Source organism: Eptatretus burgeri, chromosome 14, assembly GCF_056783735.1.
Source record: "Eptatretus burgeri isolate ZD-2024b chromosome 14, Ebu_testis_v1, whole genome shotgun sequence".
Lineage (NCBI taxonomy): Eukaryota > Metazoa > Chordata > Myxini > Myxiniformes > Myxinidae > Eptatretus > Eptatretus burgeri.
In genome coordinates this window covers 1,580,064-1,592,563 of record NC_140974.1, presented here as the reverse complement: position 1 = coordinate 1,592,563, position 12,500 = coordinate 1,580,064, and the positions used below count along the sequence as shown (strand labels likewise).

The window sequence follows — 12,500 nt, the reverse complement described above, 5'->3', positions numbered from 1 at the left end:
GGGACTGACATTGATGTTTTGTCACGTGGTAAAGGGTCTGACATTGATGTTTTGTCACGTGGTAAAGGGACTGACATTGATGTTTTGTCACGTGGTGAAGGGACTGACATTGATGTTTTGTCACGTGGTGAAGGGACTGACATTGATGTTTTGTCACGTGGTGAAGGGACTGACATTGATGTTTTGTCACGTGGTGAAGGGACTGACATTGATGTTTTGTCACGTGGTAAAGGGACTGACATTGATGTTTTGTCACGTGGTGAAGGGACTGACATTGATGTTTTGTCACGTGGTGAAGGGACTGACATTGATGTTTTGTCACGTGGTAAAGGGACTACACAAGGATACACCCAAGGAAATTAGACGCAGGGGAGGATATTTGGCCTGTCAAGCCTGCGCCACATCAACACTGCACCAATTTATGAACATGAGATCAAAACAAAAAATCTGCAATATATATATATATTTGGTTTTTTTTTTTTTCAATTTTTTTTTGTGTTATTACCTCCACCACCGTAGGTGAAGGAGGTTATGTTTTCACACCATTCTGTCTGTGTACAGGATATCTCAGAAAGTGGATGGATCCGGATGAAATTTTTTGTCCTGGTTGTGTGTGTGACAAGGACGAACTGATTAGATTTTGGTGAAGATCCGAATCCGGATATAAGGTTATTTAATTGTGAAAGTGATTCTTCACTATTCAGAGATTGTGTGAAAAACGATATATAGCACGATATTTCGAAAATGTATTGGGCCCGATATGTTCTCGTGGATCAAGCATTGCGTGGCGGCTGTATGCGCTCTACCGAGTGCCCTTCTAGTTTTTTTGGTTTTGTTGTTTTTTTTGTATTTCTTAAATTTATTTATCTTTCTTTCCAGGGGAGGGGCATGAGCGCAGATGGTCTTGGGTAAAAAACAAACAAACCAACCACACCACCTCTTGACGAGACCCCCACCAACAGCACTCAGTACACATGTACACAATCACCCATCAATGGTCAAACTACCTAAAAGTCCTATCAATATCCCTACACCCCTCTATCTCCATAATTTCCAGGTACCTATCTAATTTTAATTTAAACTTACCTGATGTTTCTGCCACCACTACCTTTCCAGGGAGACCATTCCATGTGTTAACTACTCTCTGAGTAAAAGTCCCCTACCTTACTTCCGTCAAACTCTCCTCTTCTTTACTCAAGCTGTGGCCCTTGGTCCTATCGCTGTCTAGTCTGTTGAATAATTCATCTTCACTTATTTTATATCTCCCTTTCATTATCTTAAACATCTCCATCATATCTCCTTGTAACCACCTCCTTTCTAGTGTATAAAGCCCTGTCTCCTTCAGCCACTCCTCATAGCTGAGTCTAGCTCGGCCCGGAATCAATCTCGTATCCCTGCGCTGAACCCTCTCGATGGCATCTATGTCCTTCCGGAACTGTGGTGACCAAAAGTGCACGCAATATTCTTGATGTGGCCCTCACTAAATTCCTGTTCAATGTTAACACCAACTCTTTTGATTTATACTTGATCCCCCTCTGAATACAACCTTAAACCCTATTTGCTTTACCTATCACTATGTGGCACTGTGCTGCCTGCTTACCTCCCATATCTGTTACCATCCCCAGATCCTTCTCCTGTGCGACACGCTCCATAATTACCCCTTACATCCTGTAATCTCTATTTTCATTGTTCTTTCCCATCCCCAACACCTTACACTTGCTCAGGTTAAATTCCATCTGCCAATCTTTTGCCCAATCTAAACAAGTATCAATACTTTCCTGCATGTTATCATCACCCTCCTCTGATATCCACCTCACCTCCAAGCTTTGTGTCATCTGTAAATTTGGAAAGCTTACTCTTTACCCCATTATCCAAATCATTGATGTAAATAATGAATAGTAATGGTCTGAGTACTGATCCCTGAGGTACCCCACTAGTTACATCCTCCCAGCAAGACATCCTCCCACTCACAGCCACTCTTTGCTTCCTACCACTAAGCCAGTTCACAATCCAATTAGCTACCTGATCAGCCACTCCACAAGGCCTCACCTTGGATAACAACCTCTGATGTGGTACCTTATCACACCTTCTTAAGGGTCATTCCATGTCAAATCATCAAAGAATCTGCCGTCATCTCTCAGGTTTTTGTAAAACTTTGGGAACCAATTGGGACCCATAAACAACGGCAAGAACTCAAATATTTTTGCTAACAGCCTCTTAATTAGTGAGATACAGACCAACGAACTTTGGACTAATTAGCACGACGTCGTGAATTCAAATGGCCATATCTCTAAAAGTATAACACCTAGAGAGATGGTTTTGGTGTCATTTTAAAGGTATTTTCATGCCCTATGAATTTGTCTGGGCAACATTTTCCTACCTCCAACCACAAAAAAGTTATCACAAAATATAAACTTCAATCGTGAATCCCCAAAAAATGTATCCTTCAAATTTCCTCAAATTCATCCCAGAGGTACCTTATGATGTCAAGAAGCTTCCACATAAGTTTTGTGATGGGCACTCCAATAGTTTCTGAGATACGAGCAATAATGTACATGTACGTATGGCATATAGGTTCGAAAATCAGCATTTGTAATGTATTATACAATCAATAAGTGAGTTCAAGTACACAGTGTTCACTAACCTGACTTAGGCTTTCAATTTCCTCTTCAATGCAGCAACAGCAGCACTTGTTTCTTCCCCTCAGGCCCAGTTGAAAATGAAAGTATATGATACTTCAAAGCAATTGATGGTCGTTCCCTGTGTTCCCTGTCATGGCTAGGTTAGAATGATTGTATAATACATTACAAATGCTGATTTTCGAACCTATATGCCATACGTACATGTACATTACTGCTCATATCTCAGAAACTATTGGAGTGCCCATCACAAAACTTATGTGGAAGCTTCTTGACATCATAAGGTACCTCTGGGATGAATTTGAGGAAATTTGAAGGATACATTTTTTGGGGATTCACGATTGAAGTTTATATTTTGTGATAACTTTTTTGTGGTTGGAGGTAGGAAAATGTTGCCCAGACAAATTCATAGGGCATGAAAATACCTTTTAAATGACACCAAAACCAGCTCTCTAGGTGTTATACTTTTAGACATATGGCCATTTGAATTCGCGACGTCGTGCTAATTAGTCCAAAGTTCGTTAGTCTGTATCTCACTAATTAAGAGGCTGTTAGCAAAAATATTTGAGTTCTTACCGTTTTTCATGGGTCCCAATTGGTTCCCAAAGTTTTACAAAAATCTGAGAGATGACGGCAGATTCTTTGATGATTTGACATGGAATGACCCTTAAAGTCTAGATATACCTTGTCCACTGCCTTTCCCTCATCCACCCAATCAGACACTGCTTCATAAAACTCTAAAATATTTGTTAAACAGGAACTACCTTTGGTAAACCCATGCTGACTACCTTTAATTAGTTTGTATATGTTTAAATGGTTCCTCATCTGGTCCCTAATTAATGTCTCCAACATCTTCCCCACAACTGAAATCAAACTAACAGGTCGATAGTTTCCCAATTCTTCTCTGGATCCTTTCTTAAATAATGGTGTTACATTTGCTACTCTCCAATCCTCCGGTACCTGTCCTGACTCCAGTGAACTATTGAAAATATCCGTTAACATCTCGCTTACCTATTCAGCCACCTCCATCAATATTCTTGGGTTCATATTATCTGGACCCCGGAGCCTTATCTACTCTTAGATGACCAAGCTGTTCCTTTACTTCCTCCACTCCAACCTGGATCTTCTGTAAAAGCCCTTTCTCACCTCCTTGATAGATACTCTCAGCTATTGGCAATTCTCCTGACTATTCTTGTGTAAAAGTTGAAGACAAATACCTGTTTAATAAGCCTACCATCTCACGTTCATCACGAACCACTCTCCCTGTGCTATTCCGTCATGGGAATAGCACTGGGAGAGTAGACTAGCATTGAGGTTTTGTCACGTGGTAAAGGGATTAACATTGAAATGGACACTGCTAATGTCAGTCAGACAGACTTGGGTGGAAATACAGAATTAGTAAATGAAAAAGCGTGCAAGAAGAGCTGAAGGCGAATAAGTTGTTACCTCCTTAAACCCCTTCCTCAGGAGTTGTCGGAAACTGTGGGATATCACTCTCGGGAGAACAGCGATCAGAGAATCGGTAAGATCATGTCCGCCCCAATATCTTATTTGCTTGCCTTTGCCTCTCTGTTGATATTTTCTCGAAATTGCATTTCACACAATTTTGTTTTTGTTTCTTCTCCAAACCCTTTTAGGCATGCATTCAGCAAGAGCTGGAAAAGAGGTTTGAGCTCCTATGTTCAGGACTTGGTTTTTACAAGTCTCCCAGGTGTGTTGTGCATGCTACCAGACTGTAATCAAGACCGTGTTGTCCCTTTATTTATATTCTTGCCATCTTGAGTTATGTTTCCTGTGTGTAGTTGTGCTTTTTGTTATTTTCAGCTTGGCGGCTGCTGAAACGCTAGCTGCGCTGACTGGTGTACCTACCCCAGAGAAGGATTTCAGTTTGAAAATCTCTGCCCAGTTGGTGAGAAGTGGGATAGTTTATGAAAACACGAGTTAGCTCATCTGGAATGTAATTCTGGGTAGCTTATGGGATGACGCGTCATCCGCCCATCAGTCCCGTCGGTCCAGAAACGCTTGCGACTTTTTATCTGAAACTATACATGAAAATTCACCACAGCCTTCATCACCATGTATGCACCAAAGTTTGTTCACTGCATTAAAAAAAATATCGGGCCCGAAGGGGTTATACGTGGGGTTGTCCCCCAAAATAGGTATTTTCTTTCTTCTGAGAAACTACACATGTAATTCCGATCAAACTTGATTACAACCTTCATCACCCACGATGAAGCAAAGTTTGTTCACTGCATTAAAAAAAAAAATCCGGAGGTATTCATTTTCTTCTCCGTTAAATATCTTGTGGGTCATCCACACCTACCGGTGGTTCCCTGGTTTTCTTCTCCAGCCGCCACCAGGTGAACACCCAGGGGTATTGCCCCTATTTGTGTTTCTTTAAACTATAGTGAGTAGATATCTGCCCAGTTGGCGAGAAGTAGTGTAGTTTATGAAAACGCTAGTTTGTAACACAACAGTAAGTGGATGGTTGTGAATGGCAACACGGACTCCACAGAGCTCATTGGACAGAATTTTTGATCTTTCTTCCTCATGGACCACGATGCCATGAATTCCTGGCTCTGCACCGGACGAAGAGTTCATTCAGCTCGGTGTCATTGAATTAGACGGCCAATTGAAGTGTTACGCATGAGCCATTAAGTTTTATCTGATTAAATATCAAACATCTTTACCTTGTCACGTTTGACCTTTCCCTTGCTTTGTACTTTAACGCAGCACCTTGATGAAGTGCAAAGCCATGAGCTGTTGCTAACCTACCTGCAGGATGCTCACCAGGGAGCACGTGGTGAAATTGAGGTAAGGTTTGTGTTGATAACACCTCTAATGTATTGATCAATTCCATATGCACATGAACTTTAAATTTGAATGCTGTGCACCACCATTGTGTTATTGATTGAATCCTTCAGCAGTTGTGCTGTGAATTGAAAAAATTTTAATGCTAACGAGCAAAGTAAAGGCAAGCAGATGAGTGATTATGGCTGAAGCTCTGGGATGATGTTGTGCTCCGGTATATTATGAAAGATGAAAACAAAATCGCAGAAAATAGTTACCCAAGTGGCCTTGTTGTACAAAATCCTTGAGCAGAAAACTGAGAATCCTTGCAAATATGTTTTCACGGTTATCACGGATGTATTTCAGTGCCGGTCACCGGTCCTTTTACCCACCAAGTTTTCACATTAGACCAGCAACTTTGACAAAGATAAAAAGTTCCTGTGTGGAAGTGCTCCGGTTATACGATTTACTTGAAAGCCCAATCCAAATGTAGTCGACAATAATCCTTAACTTACCTTTTCCCGATCGTCCATCTCCTTTTATTATTATGACGAGTCCCCAACGTCAATTTGTCCGATCGGAAGCCTTCACCAATTCAGCCCGTAGGCCAACTAAACAGTTTAAGTTATCGGTAGTACACCAAAACTAGCGAAAGAGTAATATCATCAGGAGTAATGGTCGGATGGCTAAGTTATTGACTGACAACAAAAGCAACTAGAAGGGCACTCAGTGGAGTGCATACTTCTGCCAGGCTGATTTGTTTACGTTTTGTATCCCACTGGTAGGCCGGATCTGGATTCGGACCTGAACTAAAATTTAATGAGCTTGTTCTTGTCACCTCACCAACTCACCCACCTAGTTTCGTCCAAATCCGTCCACAACTTTTTGAGATATTTTATTCACAAACAGACAGACAGGGGTGAAAGCATAACCAACGTCCACCTTCGGTGGTGGAGGTAAGTAGAGAACGGCATTCGGTGGAGCGCATGCCAGGCTGAACAGTTTACGTTTGGTATTTCACTGATAGGCCGGATCTGGATCCATACCTAAACCAAAATCAAATCGGCTTGTTCTCGTCACCTGACCAACTCATCCCCCAAGTTTTGTCATAACTCATGCACAACTTTTTGAGATATCGTGGTATGTATTATTTCTGGCTCCATCCCTCAATGGTAAAGAATCACTTAAAAGAATTATAAAGCTCTCGTAACCGGATTTGTATTTGGATCTTCAACAAAATCAAATCAGTTTGTCCCTATCACGCACCCAACCTGTCCATCAAGTTTCGTCCGAATCTGTGCACAACTTTTTGAGATATCATGTTGTATATCATTTTGGCCCGACCTCTCAATGTTGAAGAATCACTGAAAAATTCCAGTGTCTGGATCTGGATATTCTTCAAAATCTAATCAATTCTTCCCTGTCACTCACCCAACCTGTCCAAATTTAGTCCAAATCCATCCACAACTTTTTGAGATATCCTGTTCACAGACAGACAGTCGGTAGTGAAAACGTAACTTCTGTCCACCTTCGGTAGCGGAGGTAATGACGTTTAATTACAATTATGAACTCTTTAATATATGTCAAGTTCAAAGGCAAAACATACAAGTTGTCAGACCAAACAAATTCACAAACAAGAAAAAGAGCAATCAGAAATTGCAGAACCTCGCCAGGACTTGTTTTGTGTGGTGCTTTTGTACTTTTGTGCGGTGTACGGTTACGGTGTTTGTGTCTTAGTGTATTATGTAATCAATAATATACATAACTAGAACTGCCTCTTTATAACTGCTGCCAGGGATGACCGGGTACCAAGACTTCACGCTTCGATGCAACCCCGCTTTGATTGGACACTTGACCCTGACCCGTGATGTTTATTATTCAATGAAATTTAGAGTGTGATAAAAATAAATTCAATTCAAATCAAATGGAAGACCAAATCGATACAGTCCTGCATTGGAATCATCAGAAGGAACCCAGACAAGTAAAAAGCAAAGATGAAGTCATCAGGAGGAACCTGGATAGGATTTGTGTTTCAGCTGCTGCTCCTCTACCCTCAAACCCATCCAGGCACAGCCAAGTGAACCTTATTATAAAAAAAAAACAACAAAAATGATCCAGATCAAAATATTTTAATAATTGTGGATGCCAGGCCATGCGTCCGATCAGGTAGAAAGTTAAAACTTATATTCCCCATCACTACTAGATCATAATTGTGAAGTTTCATGTCGATTGATTAAGCAGTTCAAGAGAGAGAATTTCTTTAAGATTTTCGCTTGATCTAATATGGCTGCCAAACAATGTGACTTATCAAATATTTGTGAATACCCTGGTATCCCCAAGGCTCGGGAAAGTTTTTTGTGGTTTCCCCTCGATCTGTCCAGCCGTTCTGGAGAAGATTTTCTTTTTACAGGTTTTTGGGTAGATCCAATATGGCTGCCAAAGCATGTGTCCTATGACGTCATCTGTGTGAACCTTTTGTTCTTGATGGATAGGCGGTCATACATGTAAAGTTTCACCTCGATCTGTTCAGTCACTTCACAGATGATTTTTGAAGGTTTTAAAAAAAAAAAAAAATAAACAATATGGCTGCTGAATCACGTGACCGATGACATCATTAAAAAAATTTTCTGTGGACCATTTTATCCCGAGATGACAATCAAAAATTTTCATACTGGACAGATCATTTCTACACATGCAATTATGATGTCATAATGAAGGCACCTATATATAAGGTTATAAAAAATCACACTCATTCCCCATTAGGAGTACTTGCCATGTATCAAGTTTCAATTTTTTTTTTCCTCGTTGCGATTCCAGAGATGCAGTAGTCCAAAGTTGTTCCGTTTTTCCAACATGGCTGCCACACGACATGACTTATGACATCATAATTGTCATTAAAACACTCTACATGAGTAGTTGCTCCTGTGATGCAAATTTTGTCTCAATCCGACAAGCAGTTGCAAAGAAAAACACTAAAGTTCTGTGCGGACAAACAAATGAAAAGACAATCAGATGAAAATTGAGGATTTTACCAATTTTGGCCTATGTTGACCTCAAAAAATAGTCGCTGGTTGAATTCGTTGATAAGATCGGCAAATCTTTTTCAAATTTCAATTCAATCGGATGGAAGTTGAAAATTTAGATTTGGCCCATGTTGACATTTTGGCCTAAATTCACCTCAAAAATAATGGTTGAATTCAGTGACCTCATGTGCAAATGCTCTTCAAATTTCAAGTCAATCGGATGAAAATTGACAGTTTTACAACTTTTGGCCTGTGTTGATCTCAAAAATAATTGGTGGTTGAATTCAGTGACCTGATATTCAAATCCTCTACAAATTTCAAGTCAGTCGGATGGAAATTGACAATTTTAGAGATATGGGGCCTATGTTGACCTTTTGACCTGTGTTAACCTCAACAATAATAGGTGGTTGAATTTAGTGATCGGATATGCAAATGCTCTTCTAATTTCACGTCAATCGGATGAAAATTGACAATTTTAGAAAGTCGGACCATGTTGATATTTTGCCCTATGATGACGTCAAAATAATAGGTGGTTGAATTTGGTGACCTCACATGGAAATGCTCTTCTAATTTCAAGTCAATGGAATGAAAAGTGACAATTTTAGAAACAACTTTAGAAATTTGGCCCATGTTGACCTTTTGGCCAATATTGACCGTACAAAATAATAAGAGGTTGAATTCAGTGACCTCATATGCAAATGCTCTTCAAATTTCAAGTTAATTGGATTAAAATTGAGGATTCTAGAAATTTGGCCGATGTTGACCTTCTGTTGTCAGGTCAGGTATGGAAGCATGTGCTGGAGCAGCACATTGCTGCGTCCACTTTCCGCCAGGACTGCAGGGACCTCCATGTGGCCATCCCCCAGGCAGATGCCTGGCCCATCCCCATCTCCTTGATGTTGATCAATCTGCTGCAATCACGAGGCACGTGGCTGGCCCTTTGGGCTCCACTTTCGAGGTTCCCTCGCTGAGAGAATCTGGTGAGCAGGATCGGCGTCAGGAAAACGAGCCACATGTCCATATAGCCGCAGCTGACACTCATGGACTATGCAGGTAGCAAGTCTCATTTGAGTCTCTCTCAGCAACAGCTCGTTGGACACAAAGTCCGACCAGTGATAGCCAAGGATTCTCCGAAGAGACGTGGTACCTCAACAATTAAGTCTCCGTCTCAGATCCCTAGTCAGAGTCCAAGTCTCACATCCATAGAGCAAGACATGAAGCACCAAGGACCTGAAGACTCGGACTTTTCTCTTCCCGCACAGGTACCGGCAGCACCACACCCCATGATCCAGTGAATCCATGACTCCCCAGGCCTGACCCAAACGTCTGTTGACCTCTCACTCACAGCCAGCAGACACATGAATATCACTGTCAAGGTAAGTGAATCTCTCCACGACCTCAACATCCTCACCACAAACAGGCACAGACAGGACAGCAGCATCCAAGAAGTCATTGAACACCTGTATCTTTCTTTTGACCCAGGAAACCCATAGTCCCAGCGTCTCCGACTCTCATTCAGCACCTTGTGGGCCCCCAAAGGGATATCCAGAGTCTCCACAAAGATGACTGCATCATCTGCGAAATCAAGGTCAGAGATTGTGACATTCCCAAGCGATGCACTGCAGCTTGATCTCTCTGACATCCTCCCCAGAATCCAGTCCAAACAAGCCCTGAAATGTGTGGGGACCAGTACACTCCCCTGACAAACTCCAGTAATAACTGGAAATAAGTCAGAGATGGTACCACCACATCTCACAACACTCTCAGTACCAAAGTAGAGTTCAGACATCAGATCGATCAGTTTCGGTGGCACCCGACGAAGACCAAGAATCCTCCAGAGGGCATCCCGATTCACTGAATTTTTACGCTTTGCAGAGATCAACATCGGCTGCAAGCAGCCCCTGCCGAAACTCTCGTCTGTGTTCGGTGAGGACCCGAAGAGCCACGTTAGGTCGATTGTTTGGTTGTCTGTTTATTTATGAAAATCGAAGATATTTCAAGGACTGTATATTGATTGGTTGGTCTTGGCCATTATTTTGTTTGTCTGTTTATTTTTATGTTTGTCGCCGAGAGGTCATAATTTTAAACCGATCTTCCCGAAACTTCACCACATCTGAGTTTGTCATAAGGAAGAAGCCTATTGTTTTTGACGTCAAGAGATTAACATAGGCCAAAGGTCAACATAGACCGAATTTCTACAATTTTCAATTTTCATCCGATTGACTTGAAATTTGAAGAGGATTTGCATATTTGGTCCTTGAATTGAACCACCAGTTATTTGCAAAGTCAAATTTGTTTTATGGATTTCCCAAGTATCGTGCTATGTCTGCATCATATCTTTTTATCTTGCCAAAATGAAGTTTTTGCAAGATATGTTAATCAGCTTGTATGTTTTTTTTTGTTTGTTTGTTTGTCTATAATCACGTATAAAAAATTCTGCAGAGCACAGTTATCATCGGAAATTTTTGTAACTTCGCATATCAGAGGCCTATAGAGGTCCCTTTCAGCGCATAAAAATTTTGAAGGTCAAGGTCAAAGGTCAAGGTCACTTTGGCGCAAATCAAGGAAGTCGACGAAACCCTTATTTTTTGAGTAATTTTGATCGGATCGTCTTCAAACTTCATTGGAATATAGTTCATGGTCTGGCGCTCAGCTGACTAATTTTTGGTGGCGATTGGCCTTGACCTTCATATGTTTTTTTGTTTGTTTGTTTGTCTGTAATCACGTATAAATCACTCTGCAGAGCACAGTTATCATTGGAAATTTTTGTAACTTCGCATATCAGAGGCCTATAGAGGTCCCTTTCAGCGCATGAAATTTTGAAGGTCAAGGTCAAAGGTCAAGGTCACTTTGTCGCAAATCGGGGGAGTCGACGAAACCCTTAATTTTTGAGTAATTTTGATCGGATCGTCTTCAAACTTCATGGGAATATAGTTCATGGTCTGGCGCTCAGCTGATTAATTTTTGGTGGCGATTGGCCTTGACCTTCATGGTTAGCGCCTGAGGTCAAACATATTTGACCCCAAGGTCAAATTTTCAAGTTTTAGGAACCATATCGTGTAGTACCTCAAATTGAACACCTCGATGAGTGCTTTCTAGATATGTCAAGCTTGAGACATTATGATGTCATTTGGTGACGTTATGAGGAAAACGCATATTTTTCATGGTTACTCTGTAGAACGATTCTCATCGGAATCTCTCGTAGGCAGATATTCCTCAAGGAGTCGCTCCTGGTGGATAGCAGCTCTGTTCACCTCAGTGTGACCTTAAAGAAGTCACACGTGGTCACCTTTTGGCAAGATACGGGTCATCCTGCGGGTGTCATAGGTTTTTTTGTATGTTATTTGCTAAATTGAAGATTTTTCAAGTATATTGGTCAGATGTTATTGCTTGGCGAAAATTTTTTTTGCCAAGTATGTTGGTCTGCAGCGTGAGTCTGTCTGTGTTTGTCTGTCTGTTTTGTCTGTCTCACACGATTTTTGGCCACAGTTTTCAAGCAATCATTCTGAATTTTTTTCTGTGTGAAGGTGACCGGCCAAGGACAGCAACGCTTAATTCTGCTGAAGATACATATCTGGATCTGAAGTTTTTAAGTGATACTTCACCATTGAGAGATAGGGCCAAAAGCAATATATAGCACAATGTCTCAAAAGGTTATTGATGGATTCCCACGAAACTTGGTGCATAGATTGGGAGTGCCACGGGGAAGAATTGATTCGATTTTGGTGAAGATCCGAATCCAGATTTGGACACGAGAATTATTTAATTTCAAGTGATTCTTCACCATTGAGAGATGGGGCGAAAATGATATTGCATGATATCTCAAAAAGTTGTGGACGGATTCGGACTGAACTTGGTGGACAGGTTGGGTATGTGACGAGGACAAATTGATTTGATTTTGGTGACGATCCGAATCTAGATCCGGGTACGAGAATTTTTTTAACTTTTGAAGTGAATCTTCACCATTGAGAGATGGGGCCAAAAATATAGCTTGATATTTCAAAAAAATGTTGACCTTCGGTTCTGCTGGTTCAGGCATTGTGTGGTG

General features: G+C 41.1%; 1 protein-coding gene across 2 annotated transcripts in view; it reads left to right on the top strand.

Annotated features, from left to right (window-relative positions):
* Window positions 1–12,500, top strand: part of NUP188 (nucleoporin 188) — a 117,637-nt gene that overhangs the window by 2,144 nt on the left and 102,993 nt on the right. For both annotated transcript variants that reach the window (XM_085855651.1, XM_085855650.1), the window contains exons 2-5: window positions 4,107–4,161; window positions 4,277–4,350; window positions 4,464–4,548; window positions 5,373–5,453. In XM_085855651.1, coding sequence (XP_085711777.1) covers window positions 4,107–4,161; window positions 4,277–4,350; window positions 4,464–4,548; window positions 5,373–5,453 — 295 coding nt within the window. The remainder of the gene's footprint in view (window positions 1–4,106; window positions 4,162–4,276; window positions 4,351–4,463; window positions 4,549–5,372; window positions 5,454–12,500) is intronic.